Below are 14,588 nucleotides of genomic sequence, written 5' to 3'. Positions count from 1 at the left end.
ACATAGAGTAATATAAAATCCTAGATATCGGTTAGATAGTCTATGATGATCTATTACATGAGTGAATAAGTAACTTTAAAATGGTCGGGGTCGACATGTGTAACAAAAATATTTTAAAACTACGTATTTTTATTTAATAAACTAGATGCTATATACATGACGCAAAAAATTTTCTTCTTCATCCTGTAAAGTTGTCAAAATTGCTATAATACCGATTGCCAGTTCACAGTCGATTTCTAATGGTAGCCCTAGAGGTAGTCATTATTACAATAGCAGATAATGTAATACATTATTCTTACGCGATGTTATTATGGAACAACTATCTAAACTGCTGTTGTTATATTGCTGTTCTGCTGTTATGCTGTTATTGCTATTAGGATTGTATAGTTCATGAATTACAAACTGTTAGGAATATTTTCCCGACCCTGACCGACATGAACCAGTTCGTCTTGCGCGGTTTTAATAGTTCATCGTTCTTTTTAGTTCAGTACAAACTAGGAACTGTCTGCGTTGATAGTTCACCTGTCTTTTATTCAGTAGGAACGGTGCGAGAGGGTCAATAGCGATTTTTCACTCCTTTTAGTACAAGTTCGAGTGGGATACACGATTGAACGTTGCAAGCTCGTTCTGAATCTCTAATACGTATCTACATTATGTATATATGTAAGCTTGCAAATAAGTAAGTGCTCATATTTTTTGGTAGGTGTGGTAGGTATCTGTATGTATAATATCAACCTACTACTTGTACAAGTATATGAAATAATTGTACCTAAATATTGATTTTTAAACTCACGATTGTAACTGCAGTTCTTGTTTTGTAAAAAAAAAGATATTTAGTTACAATGACAGTCTTTACACCTGTAAAATATTAAGGAAAATCAAATAATACGGTTCCATACAAATTGTATTTTTAAATATTTAGTATAGTGTACTTTTGACCTCATAATACCAGAAGTCCATAGTAGTTCATGTGAATAAAATTGCTAGTTTGGAGCGGTCGTTCAATGTCCGAGCAAGGACAAGACGAACTAACGAGCTGAAGAACTTAATGAACTAAATGAACTAGAAGGCTGACCCAGTTTAGTTGACCGATTGAACTAACTAGGATCGCCCCCTCTGCGGACCGATCAGACACAAGTCTAATTGCTATTATGCAATAGCCAAAAGCTGTGAGAAAGAAATAGCGCTACTCAAATGATTTGACGACGCTACGATTTGCATATCTTACTTTTATAATCCTTCAGTGCACAAATAAAGTTTTTCTCATTTCATATTTTATTGTTATCTATTATCTATCTTCTTGTTGTAAGTCACATATTTGAAACTACGATATTGTGCATTACGTTATTGGAATAATGTTGATTTTAATATTTGATATCGATAGACAGTTAATAATATCAATGAATTTAAAATACACTAGTGTAGAAACAGCAACTTTGTTTTGGTTTTTTGGTAAACGGTTATAGTCCAGCACAGCAGTAGCATTATAACAATATCAAATTTGTTTTCATTGCGTTAACGTTTTTATCAGCGAATAACAGGTTACAAAATCAGCGGAAAAAGCGTTCGAAAATATTCTATTCATATTATTTATAATATTGGTTTCCGAGTTTCCGAGTACGGCTATCTTCTAAAGTCTTTTCAGAGTCCAGACTATGCTAACATTTTAATGTTTTATTGTTCTTATTGCTCAAAACATAAGCTTTTATTGTGTTTCTTCTAAGGTATACAGGTAACAATGAACGACAAGCAAACGTTCCAAATGTGCCTGAAACAAGGCATGGGCACCCATGCCGAGTTGATCGCGGAAATCAGCGAGCTTGCCAGCAAGGAGTACGTCATCGAACAGTCGCTTGACAAGATGCTTGGAGAGTGGGGCAACAAGATTTTGGAGCTCACGCCTTATAAGCAGACTGGTATGTTACTTGTTATTAGAGTTGTATAAATTAAAAAGTAAACAACAAAAGCCAAAATGTTTTACTTTAAGTTCAAGTTTGCTGGCAGTATTCCGATGTACACAATACTACTTGTAATTTTTTTTCTGTAATTTCGATAATTTAGTAACAAATACAATTCAATATAAAAAAGTTAACAATTACAGTTGTACACACAATATAAGTAGATTTTATTACTAAAACAATCAAAATGGCAGCCGGTAGGCATTTATACAAGATGGCCGTCATACAAATCTCTAATTGTTTTGTAATTCTTTTCATAATTATACCATTTTCTAAAGGTACCTACATAATGAAGATTGCAGACGAAACACTTCAGCTTCTCGACGAGCATATCCTGCAGACACAACAACTTGGTTTCAGCCCTTTCAAGGCTGCCTTCGAGCTACGCATTCAGGAATGGGAGGACAAACTACGGCTCACACAGAGGGTTGTTGACCAGTGGATAGAAGCCCAGAAGGAATGGATGTATTTGGAGCCAATCTTCACGTCTGAGGATATTGCGCGGCAGTTACCCGTGGAAACGAAAAAGTATCAAACCATGGAGCGCATCTGGCGTCGCATCATGACCACCGCTTTCTCTTGCAATAAAGTGATGGTAATCTGCCCTGATAGTCGTCTCTATGACAGCTTAATCGAAGCACGCCACCTCTTATCAATAGTATCCAAAGGCCTCAACGAATATATGGAGCTTAAGCGACTACGGTTTCCACGATTCTTCTTCCTCAGCGATGATGAGTTGCTGGAGATCTTGTCTCAGTCGAGAAATCCGAAAGCTGTACAGCCACATTTAAGGAAATGCTTCGAGAACATTGCCAAAGTAACGTTCGAATATGACCTAAAAATAACGCAAATGCACTCGAGTGAGGGTGAGATAGTCGACCTTAAATATAAATTCTACCCGAGCTCTAACGTCGAATGCTGGCTGCTGCTTTTAGAAGACACAATGAGACATTCGGTTCGCCTGACGCTGGTGGAAGGTCTGGAAGAACTTTGGCGCATACCGCGTGACCAGTGGGTGCTGCGCTGGCCGGGTCAGGTGGTCATCGCAGGCAGCCAAGTGGCCTGGACGGCAGGGGTGGAGGAGTCTTTGAAGGAATATCGCCTCGAAGAATTCTACTACGAGATGCTGGCTTGCCTAGACAGTCTCCGTGCCCTTGTGAAGGGCGAATTGACTTACTTCCAGCGTGAAATCCTCTGCGCATTAATCGTAATCGAAGTGCACGCGCGCGACGTCACCAGCATGCTCGTTGAAGAGGGTGTCAAGTCAATCACGGACTTCCAGTGGACTTGCCAGCTCCGATACTACGAAGTAATAAAAGCCCCGTATCCTCTAGAAGAAGGCGAATCTGCGGAGATCTACCAAGACGAGGAGCGTCTTGATACCTCGGCATATTACCGCCAGTTCAGCCTCAACAGCTGCGATGTACGCGCGCTCAACTCCTGTTTCATGTACCAGAACGAGTATCTGGGAAACAGCGGTCGCCTGGTGATCACGCCGCTAACGGACCGCTGCTATTTGACGCTGATGTGTGCCATGCACTTGAAGTTCGGTGGTGCACCCGCCGGGCCCGCTGGAACCGGCAAGACCGAAACTACCAAGGATTTGGCAAAGGCACTTGCAGTGCAATGCGTGGTGTTTAACTGCTCAGATCAGTTGGACTACATGGCCATGGGGAAGTTCTTCAAAGGCCTCGCCGCGTCCGGTGCGTGGGCATGCTTTGACGAATTTAATAGAATCGACATTGAAGTGCTATCTGTCATTGCACAGCAGGTTGTAACAATTCAAAAGGCCCAGATAGCTCGCTTAGAGCGTTTCATGTTTGAGGGTACTGATTTACCACTCAAGGCCTCCTGCTCAGTCTTCATTACTATGAACCCGGGCTATGCTGGTCGTACAGAGTTACCAGACAACCTTAAAGCACTGTTTCGTCCGATCGCGATGATGGTGCCTAACTATACACTCATTGCCGAAATTTCGCTCTTCTCATTCGGCTTCAGCGAAGGCAAAGTTCTAGCAAACAAGATTACTACCACATTTCGGCTCTCTTCAGAACAGCTGTCGTCACAAGATCACTACGATTTCGGCATGCGAGCAGTGAAGACCGTGATCACGGTGGCAGGCAACCTAATCCGGCAGATGCCCGATGGCGACGAACGGCAGATTGTGCTGCGCTCGTTGAGGGATGTCAATGTACCCAAGTTCCTGGCCGACGATCTTTTGTTATTCAATGGTATAATATCGGATCTGTTTCCGCGCGTGGATATCCCCATAGTAGACTATGGTATCATGGAGACGTCCATTCGCAATCAACTTATAAAGCGCGGTTATGACGACCTTTACACGTTTATATTCAAGATCATTCAATTATACGAGACGACTGTGGTGCGCCACGGTCTGATGCTGGTTGGGCCTGCAGGCTCGGGTAAAACAAAGTGCTACGAAATACTCCGTGACGCCCTAACGGCAATCAAAGGCAAGCTCGCCCCAGACGGATTCCCTTTCACGCCCGTGCACACGTTCACGCTCAACCCCAAGTCCATCACCATGGGGCAGTTGTATGGACAGTTCGACATGCAGACGCATGAATGGACCGACGGCATTTTGTCCAATTTGGTCCGCGCGGGAATCGCAGTAGAAGACATGGACAAGCGCTGGTACGTGTTCGACGGGCCAGTGGATGCCGTCTGGATTGAAAACATGAACACTGTGTTAGACGACAATAAGAAACTCTGCTTATCGAGCGGAGAAATAATGAAGATGACTGACCGTCAGAGGATGATCTTTGAAGTGGCAGACTTGGCCGTGGCCTCTCCTGCCACCGTATCACGATGCGGCATGGTCTATGTCGATACGAAGGTCGTGGGACTGCCTCCACTGATTAATGCCTGGTTGAAGTCTAATTTACCACCGGTAAGACATTTTAATACACAATAGGTATAGGAATAGGTAAAAGCCAGTGTATGAATATGAAGGAAATGTGAAATCAGCCTGCAAAATTTGTATAAACAATCCATTTTTTGCACTTCAGTAACTTTGTGCTTTAAGATAGGTACGAGTTTGAGAAAGTCTGGCGACGATATTATGAATAATCCCTTTTCACCGTATTTCTGATACTTCTTTTATAAGTAGTTAAACTTTTTTTGCAAGAGTTAAACTTACAAGAGCTGAAAGCTTTGAAAGGTATCTTTAAAGGAATGTCACAAACTTACTTTGGAAAAAACCTGTTTTAATAGCCTAGAGGTAACCGTACTCACCTTTTAAACATTTCCAGTGCGAATTTTGGAATTGCAAATCGAAGTATCAAGTTGTATTGTTGAACATGGAAATAAAATAATAGACTCAATGCTACAGAGCCACCAAATTATTAATGACATGACTGTCGCTAGTATTTTTTAATTACGTTTGTGAACGTGGCAGCATTAATTTCTTTTCATCATACTTGCTCATAAACAGAGTCATGACATGCAGGCAAAATCGACAGTAACTTACCAAATTGTGTCCACGGGCTTTTTATTACATTATCGCTCTATGGATTTTTTCGTTAAAATTAAGCAAAACGTTTTTATGCTCGAAAAATCTGAACGCATAAATTTGAAATATAAAAAAAACGAAATATTTGCAATTTAACTATATTTTACTAAATTTTTTTTGAGAATTCAAATTCTACAGTGTTTCTAGAATTTGAAAATTACTTATATTATATCTAATACATTTTGGGTGCACGCGTCTGTGCTTATTGTAACATTTTAGATCGAGTAAAGAGAGTACCTATCTATGGAAGAATAGCAGGCAATCTGTTTAAAAAAAAACACGCAAAAACCGGCCATTAACAAAATCCATAAATATACTGTTGTGTACCGATATTTACTTATAAAATAAATAAATTATCGTTGTATCTATTTCCTCGCAAGTGTCATGAAAACCATTGTATGTAGCACGGGCGGTAAAAATTACAAACCTCGAGTCGTTAAAAATCTAAGCCCTCGGCTTCGGGCTTCTAACAAACTCTCGTTAGTCATTTCGGTGGTGTGGGAAAAACAGCAAAACATCTAATTACAAAACAAACGGAATCACATTTCATCAGTAAATTAAATATTAGATATGTAATTTTGCTGTTTTCGTCCATTATAGCAAAGCTCAAGTTAACTGGTTGATTTGAAGTGAAACAATTGCCGATACCCGTCAATTGTTTCGAATTCGGGCTGGTCAATCAGGGCTCAGTTGGCACCGTAATGATTTGGCAGAATGGTTTTTAAACAAATTAAATGACATTTCATCTCCATTTCTGGTTATATACTCGATGATTTTATACAATAACAGTACAATATATTTGACAGATGGCCGACAATATCCGCAAGATTCTCCCTAATCTCATTAACACATATGTGTATCCTGCATTAACACTGCTAAGGTCGAAACTGACCGAGCTCGTAACGTCAATTGACTCACAGTTAGTGCTCAAGTTCTTGGAGCTGTTGGACTATCGACTGCGACCGCTAACTGGAAAGGATGATAGACCGCCACCAGGGCCACCTTTCTTGGCGCTTATGCGTTAGTATATTAAACCCAAATTTCATTTAAAGCGCTGAGTTTACTCAGAGTTAGTTCTGCTAATATTTTTAAGCGACGCGCCTGTCCAGCTACAGTGCCGTTCAGAGTTTTAAATCGCAAAGATCTGAGAGGAACTGCCACTGCGCCCGTCACTCTGAGACATAAGTTGGCAGCATGTGCCTGAAATTTCACCAGCACCCTTACCCTTCGAAACGCAGTACCTAATGCTCACATTCTCTGCTTGGCGTCAGAAACAGTTAGGAGCTCCACTGCTACATCAAAATGATAAATAAGCGTTGAAACATCTCAAAAATTTAAGAACATTTTGCAACGACTTGGAATGATAGATTAATAATGTTACGGAAATATACCGTACCATTTATATCTCTCGCTTAGATGGCTTTTCAGCTATCATGCGAAAAAGGGCGGCTTCTTTGTTGCGCAGGATTCGGGGCGGCGATAACAACCTCCTGAGTATAATTGCAAACCGTGTACAGGGTTGCTTCCTAGATCACTGGTCTAGGATGCACATTGGTTTTGTGGCCTATAATAATAAATTGTAAAATAAGCAATTTGTAATACTAACCCTATTTTTAAGTGTTTTGTTACTAACCCTTATGGACTTAGTCCGAAATAAAGAAATATTTTTTTTTTTTTTCTATAGTATCATGAACATTTAGTAGCAGTAGAGCTCCTTGTGAATGTTCGTTCAGGGAAGTACTGCCATCTTACCTATTTCTGCCGCCAAGCAGTAATGTAAGCATTATTTTGTTTCGGTTTTGAAGGGTACTGGTGAAATTACAGCGTCGGGCGCAGCGGCAGTGCCCCACAGATCTTTACGATTTGCACTGCTATTATTATGGACAGGCATTTAGCTTACCATCTTGTTTGTTGACTTCTTTTTTTCTTTTCTTTTTAAACGCGCACACTCAACATGGCCGCGCACTAGGGAAACCCTGTGTCGCGGGTGCCATGGACATACATATAGACTACCACAAATTACACCCAAACTCACGAGAGAAATAAATGTAGGCCATACAAATATTTCTCCCGGTCCGGAAATCCAACCTGGGACCTCTGCGTGGCAGTCCGGCATGGTAAAAGTTCGGCCACGGAGGCAGTTACTGGTTCGTCCCGTCACTTGTTATTATAAAAAAAACATTGATGTCAAAAGTTAATCCATTCCATCCATCCAGGCAATCACTCCTCTTTTCAAAAACCAAATATTATCTTCAACTTTTAGATCATAGCCTAACTAACCTAATAACTGCCTCCGTATTATCTTCAACTTTTAGATCATAGCCTAACTAACCTAATAACTGCCTCCGTGGCCGAACGGTTACCATGTCACGCAAATAAATAAATAAAATTAAAATTACCACTAAATAATAATAACTAATTGAAAACACTTTTCTTGTATATTAACACAAAAAATCACAAAGAATAAAATTCTAGTAGTTTATATAGATAATTTAGGTATTTGTTTAAAAAGCATCATGATCCCCAATTGCTTTCGGGGCAGTAGGGTTACTGCCCCCATACTCTTCTGCGCCCACTGGGGCGGTAGGGATCACGGAAACGAAACTATCGGTATCAATTCGCTGCAGCGCGGCTGGCGCCGGTGTGGGTGGTATGGGCCGTGATCTGGTCAATAGGCGCCACATGCGACCACAACGGACGCGCTATCTTTTCTGACTTCATCCGCCAAATTACCAACGAAAACGATCTTAAGCCGCTATTCCCCAAGGAAGGTCGCGTTTATGACTATACGTGAGTATTGAAAGAAACCTCTTAATTTTACTCCTAGTGTCTGCAAATGCGAGTACTTATGCTATTTTGTATACCTAAGGGTCGAAACACAAAACAGCGAATCGGCGCGATGCGAATTCGCAACGCAGAAAAATGCAACGCGAATTGCTGCGATTCGATTTCAGAGTTCGGGTAACTATTCCTTCGACGGTCGTCAACGATACTCAACGTATGGTTTAAACTAGGTAGCGACATGGATCGTAATAATCTCAGCAGAGAGTATTAAAAAAACCGGCCTCAAAAGTACGTGGCATTACGTCTATTTGCTAAGTTTTATTGAAATATCCTTAAATTCTGAAATAGAGATAATAAAAAATCGGTTCTCACTACTCAAAGAACATTGAGAGAAAAACGCCTTGAATTGGAGAAATAGCAAAATCAACCATTAAAATAATTGCTCCTTAAAAAAATTTAAACGCTATTTATAAAAATGAATCTTCATGCGTGAACAGCCACCCTTATAGATGGATGATTTACTTCAAAATTAAATGGGACCACTATGGAAGTACCCCCTTTCCAACAAAAAAAGAATCATGAAAATCGGTTCACAAATACCGAAGTTATCGCGTAACATACATACAAAAAAACATACAGTCAAATTGAGAACCTCCTCCTTTTTTGAAGTCGGTTAAAAAGAGCACTGCTGTGAGGCATAGGAAAAAAACACAGAGAAGATTAACATCACCGGAATACACGATGCGGAGCAATTCGCAAATTCTTGCGATGCGTCATGCGAGCTCGTAGATTCTGCGATGTGACATCGCATCGCAGTCTTGTGTGTCGATCCTTAGTCCATTAGTACGAAATCGTTGCCTTAGTTTCTCAAAGTCGTACCTTAAAGTCCAAATTTACTGAAATACAAAAAATTTATTGTATATACAAATTTTCCAGGCTAATTTCTCCCCAATATTCTTAAAGTAATGCATCCAAGTTAACACCCTTGATAAGAAATTTAAAATAAATAAAAAGTTTTGCCATCTCCTGAATAATAACTCTTTATTCGAGTTTGAGAAAGTAATACCATTCGAGTTCAGTGATTACTACGATGTGGTTGCGTTTGAGCGAAGACGTTCAATGGTCAATGGCGAGGCTACTGTCGCCCACGAGGAATTTGATAATGTCTTTCGATAATGGAGTCTTCAAGACGAGAAACTCTCTTCATATAAATAGGCCTTTAAAATGCAATACAGATTATGTATTCCGTTTTGTGCTTGACTATCAATTGTATTTGGATACGGTACGGTTTTCTCGAATTAATGTGATTTAATGAAAATCAGGGTATTGAAAGATACGTCAGCTATTTAACTTTGTATTCACAGGATTGCGTAATCGATATCGATGCGTTGTCGATAGTTTTATCGATAGATCGTGAAATTTGAATTGTGAACGTTACGACGTTCTAATGATAAATAATTGTGTTATCTTCTTTATCTAAATTAATTTAAATAAATTTTTATTCATATACATTTTAACAAGAATTAAAATGACACATAAAAAACTTCAAAATATATCTCCTCTTTGTATTTTTCATGATAATAAATGGGTCGAGGATGATTCAAATGAAACAATTCAGCTATTTATAGTATAAGCGTGACCAATATTTACTCGATAGTCGATAGAATCGACTGCAATCACTAACTGCTCGCAAGCGGGCAACACTTTTGCGCAATGAATTGTCAGTTTACTCCATCTTCAAAAAAGACATCTATAATCTTGGGTTCAACAAAATTGTACTAACAAATATCATGCACGTAGTGTCCACGACGGAGGCTTCACAGACCTTACTGAGGACGGCGAGCCGGCATCACCTTTCTGGTATAACTGGATGGCCAATCTTGAGCGTTACGTGGTCGACCCAGAGTGGCAATATGCAGGTTAATAACGTCTATATGTACGGGAAAGAATTTGGAATGGTAAAAGAGCTGCATACCAGGCAGAAATAAAAGTAACAATATCTCCGAAATTCTTCGTTTTTTTAAATTATTTACATAGAATTCCTAAATCGATTGATAGGATTCCGACAAGTTTTTAAAATGTATTTTTAATAATAGATCTGTGAGGAAGATTAGAACACAGACTTTTAAACCAACTAGAAATTTTGTCTAAGATTCCTTGACTTACTTTTTCTTAATAGACATTGAGGTACCGACAATGGACAACGTCCGCAGCGCGGCTTTACTCGGATACAAGGTCGCCAATTACAACCATGTGATCTGTGTGGGGCCCACCGGCACCGGCAAGACTGTCACCATAACTAGCAAGCTCACAAAGGGACTACACAAAAAGTTTATTTGCGAGTTTATTGTGTTTTCTGCGCGTACGTCATCCAATCAAACGCAGGTAATCTTTAAATACTTATACTAATAGAATTACAAGCATTTTTATAATTATGTGCGAGCTGTCTACTTGCGAATGTAGGTTTCTTCAATTATTATCAGATAGATTTATTGAAATAGCAACTATAAGTAGCAGTAGAGCTCCTTGGCAAAGAGTTCGTCCAAGGAAGTACTGCCACGTTACCTATTTCTGCCGCCAAGCAGTAATGTCAGCATTTCTGTGTTGCGTAAGCTGCTGGTGAAATTACAGGCACATGAGACTTGTCTCAGAGTGACGGTCGCAGTGGCAGTGCCCCTGAAATTTTTGCCATTTAAAGTTCTGAATGGCAATGCAAATGTTATGGACAGGTTGAATAGCTTACCATAAGACGCACGATTTGTCCGTCCAAAAACTAAACTAACTACAGAAAACTATCTGCTTCTTCTGTCTTGGTACATACTGCTTAACATCTTAAGAATTTTTGGATAATCGTGTGTCTTTGCATTTTTTTTTTGCACTGGCAATATTATCCCATAAGCCTTCAGTCAAGTATTCTTTTGTCCTTAAACCAGATTTGTTACTGAGAAGTTCTGGCAGAACTGATAAAAATAAATGTTCTATTATTTGCGGCGATTGTCAGGACGTAATAGACGGCAAACTGGAGCGTCGCAAGCGTGGCGTGTTTGGCCCGCCACCCACCAAGAGGCAGGTGTTCTTCATCGACGACCTCAACATGCCCGCGCTCGAGGTGTACGGCGCGCAGCCACCCATCGAGTTGCTCCGCCAGTTCATGGACTTCTCGGGTCTGTTAAGAATTGTTGAAAGTGATTGTGGCTGTTCCTTGAATAAGTCGGTATTTTTCGTTGGAATTTTGTTTCTATGTACCAAAGGAGGAAGGATGATTTGTGCATCTTTAATCCTCCTCCTATCGTACTCTTGTGACCGAGATGGTTGATAAAGCTTTGGAATGGTAGAGGGATTGTCCCAATTGGATTATAGAAATATAAGGGTTATTTTTAAAATACTAACAACCTCCCAGGGCTATATTACTAGCATCATAAACAACAACATTTATGATCCATGACTCCATTCCATTCCAATCCAATTTCCACTGAAAGAAACTTGAGAGGACCAAAATCGCGCTGTAATAAATATCACGTGAGATTTGTTGCAGGCTGGTATGATCGTCAAAACATTGGCGAATTCCGCCTTCTGGTGGACGTGGGCATCGTGGCGGCCATGGGCCCGCCAGGTGGCGGACGCAACCCCGTTACGATGCGGCTCATGAGGCACTTTCACTACATTTCCTTTACTGAGATGGAGTATTCGAGTAAGGTACATCCAGCCACACCAACCAACCTACAGGAACTATTAAAGATACTTAATCTCCTTTAATATTTTTCAAGGAATAAATCATTTTTATGTGAAATTACTCCACTAGTTTGTTGGGGCTGGTAGCTGTAAAGGTGTCTAACTGGCTGACGAAATACTTTCAGAGATTTCTCATACATGGCGCTACGTCTAAAAAGTGGTTGAAAAACAACAAGCACATAGAAAAATTCGTGAAGTCCGCTAGTTCGTTCCGTGGCTTAGTTAGTATAGCGTCTGCCACGGTATGCTAGAAGACGTCGATTCGAATCCGACCGGATCGAAGGATTTTTTTCTGAGTGTTCGATCTTTGTATTAATAATTATGACAAACTAGTGGAAATATTTCACATAAAAATAATTGAATATCAATTCAATAAAACTTTATAATAAATCGTTTATTGTAGGCCAATAATTTTGGGCAGTGAGCATCCATTCACTGTGTCTTTAGTATCATCTTTCACATCTCATTTGTAGTCTATGGTGATTACACGATTACTATTTCAATATTCCGTAGCCATGAGTCTGTCTTTCTAATGTGTGACAAGCCCTATCCTACGTGAGTTAACTCTCTCTCTCTCTGCGACTGTTTTCTGTTCAAAACAAGAGGTACGGTACAGCTTACTGCAAAACATTTCCTGGATATTTGACGAGTCTGGATCCATTAAAGTATAGTCCTTTTGCAAACGTTTGTGAATTGCTCGTCTTAAATAGGACATAATTTAATAACAACTTATTTAGGTAGTCTATATAACCTCGCCACGTGAGTCACTTTCAATTCGCGTACTAGAAACATACAGATTTATTTTAAATTGTGCAAAATTCTGTCTGAAAATCTAGAGGAAGGAATATCTTATCTTTTGTTTTATTTGTGATGAACCCGCCCAAGATTTTCATAACGCAAAGCAGCACTGCAGTGTTTCAGACTGAAGGCTTGGGAAAGTTAGGCAAGAAATCTAAGATTTTATGTCCCACAGCAGCCAACAAACATGCTATTTTAGCGCAAAAATGTGTAGGCTTCGGTAAACTGACTAACAGTTTGAAATAAAAAATAAATAACAATAGAACCAGCCATTTACATACATTCTAATTCACATACCTACTTCGGGTGGATTCGAGTTGTGTCTACATTAATAAATTCTTAACTGGTGTAGGTGTAATTCGTAACAGTATAGGTAATTACATTGTTTCATTCCATCCATTCCATCCGTATAGATATATGGATGTGAGTTTTTATCGTTCCAGTACACAATCTTCAGCACGATTCTCAAATCTTGGACTAAAAACTTCGCATCCAACGTGACAGTCCGAGAAGAACCCATCTTAAAGGCTTCCATCGAAATATTTAGCAGCATGGTTGAGGAGTTGTTGCCAACCCCCGCCAAGTCTCACTACACTTTCAACTTGAGAGATTTGAGTAAAGTCTTTCAAGGCATATTGATGGTGAAACCTGATCAAATCAAAGTAAGTTGTGAATGTGATTCTTTACCAAGTATTATTCGCTGTAGTTCTTTAAATTCCTGTTGAGCTTGTTTTTTTCCCTGTGGTGCCACTAGAGTACTAGCTCAGCAGTATTTTCAGGGGTCTTGTAAAGGATACAAATAGAAAACATGGTCCAAAGATAATCCGTGAGTTTTTTTAGATTGGTTTCATTGAGAACATTGGTGTGCAAAGCGTGCAGACCGCATTCAGCCAGCGCATATCTAGGACCAGAAATGGTTTATTTTTCAGCCTCCCCTTACAGCAAAAACCGATGTGACGACATCAGTGATACTCGAAGAGATGTCTCTGCACTTTTGCAACGTACATCTGGGAATTTCTACCGGAAATGCAAATTAAAATAAATAATACAAGTCTTTACAAATTAAAAGTCTCCTAGAGATGATTAGGAGTTCTCGTAGAAATGTCATTGGTTGCGCATACGAAATACAAAAGTTCACACTTGATTTAAGATCTCGCGTCACGATTGTTGTAGGAGGAAAATGACGTGATAAGACTGTGGTACCACGAGCATCAGCGAGTATACCAAGATCGACTAGTCAACGACGAAGACCGCCGGTGGTTTGTTAAGTAAGTATGAGTGATTAACAGTACCATTCACTCCCGGAATAGACGAGCGTGTATAAAAGTACAAATGAGAACAAAGAAAGACACCCAGAATCTTGACATAATGTCGGTCTAACTTCTGTCTGGATCCTGTTAAATAAAATAAATTTAAATACTCTTAAAAAATTTAGATACTCTTATCGCTGGCCCGATAAACCTTGTACAATTAATCGTACATATCATTTAAAAATAGAACATTAGTATCCATTATGCAAACCTGTGCATAATATGCTTGCAACCATTGACTTACAAATAAATGGACGACGGGTCTAATACAAAAACCACGAAAAAAATGTCCCAAGTCAACCTATTTAAACGTAGTGACATGTAAAGGAATATGAAAAAGCTAAAACGTTGAATTTAAATTGTAATGTCATCGCAGTACTGTCTAATTTTGCTCGCTTCGCTGTCTGTTGAACAAACGAAGACTAAAGCGTGAATGACGCTCTGTATACGATTTTAACGCCCTATAAGTTCGGA

At 39.6% G+C, this 14,588-nt stretch overlaps 3 protein-coding genes across 3 annotated transcripts in view; all 3 read left to right on the top strand.

Moving 5' to 3' along the window:
• The window catches only part of LOC113240578 (dynein heavy chain 1, axonemal), a 41,603-nt gene extending 38,680 nt beyond the window's left edge, over window positions 1–2,923 (top strand). Inside the window, exons 22-24 of the mRNA XM_026477913.1 lie at window positions 1,725–1,916; window positions 2,237–2,860; window positions 2,907–2,923. Coding sequence (XP_026333698.1) covers window positions 1,725–1,916; window positions 2,237–2,860; window positions 2,907–2,923 — 833 coding nt within the window. The remainder of the gene's footprint in view (window positions 1–1,724; window positions 1,917–2,236; window positions 2,861–2,906) is intronic.
• LOC113240577 (dynein heavy chain 1, axonemal-like) lies at window positions 2,924–14,076 on the top strand. The gene is made up of 9 exons (XM_026477912.1): window positions 2,924–4,869; window positions 6,297–6,510; window positions 8,118–8,280; window positions 10,075–10,193; window positions 10,454–10,659; window positions 11,276–11,438; window positions 11,810–11,970; window positions 13,248–13,466; window positions 13,978–14,076. Exons 1-9 carry the CDS (start codon window positions 3,082–3,084, stop codon window positions 14,074–14,076), a joined length of 3,132 nt encoding a protein of 1,043 aa, XP_026333697.1. The 5' UTR covers window positions 2,924–3,081.
• The window catches only part of LOC113240587 (dynein heavy chain 1, axonemal-like), a 72,392-nt gene continuing 65,974 nt past the window's right edge, over window positions 8,171–14,588 (top strand). Inside the window, exon 1 of the mRNA XM_026477923.1 lies at window positions 8,171–8,239. The gene's annotated coding sequence lies outside the window, so the exon portion shown is untranslated. The remainder of the gene's footprint in view (window positions 8,240–14,588) is intronic.

Source organism: Hyposmocoma kahamanoa, unplaced genomic scaffold (genome assembly GCF_003589595.1).
Source record: "Hyposmocoma kahamanoa isolate Upper Pololo Valley unplaced genomic scaffold, ASM358959v1 157, whole genome shotgun sequence".
In the NCBI taxonomy this organism is placed as follows: Eukaryota; Metazoa; Arthropoda; class Insecta; order Lepidoptera; family Cosmopterigidae; genus Hyposmocoma; species Hyposmocoma kahamanoa.
The sequence above is the reverse complement of the archived record's forward strand: the minus strand, read 5'-3'. Positions and strand labels throughout refer to the sequence as shown.

Bases quoted from the DNA above. Each gene is read 5' to 3' on its own strand.
- LOC113240577 (XM_026477912.1), top strand. From the start codon at position 3,082: ATGCTGGCTTGCCTAGACAGTCTCCGTGCCCTTGTGAAGGGCGAATTG. The intron at 10,194-10,453 runs GTTAATAACGTC...TTTTCTTAATAG, and splicing joins CCCAGAGTGGCAATATGCAG to ACATTGAGGTACCGACAATG. The intron at 11,971-13,247 runs GTACATCCAGCC...TTATCGTTCCAG, and splicing joins AGATGGAGTATTCGAGTAAG to TACACAATCTTCAGCACGAT.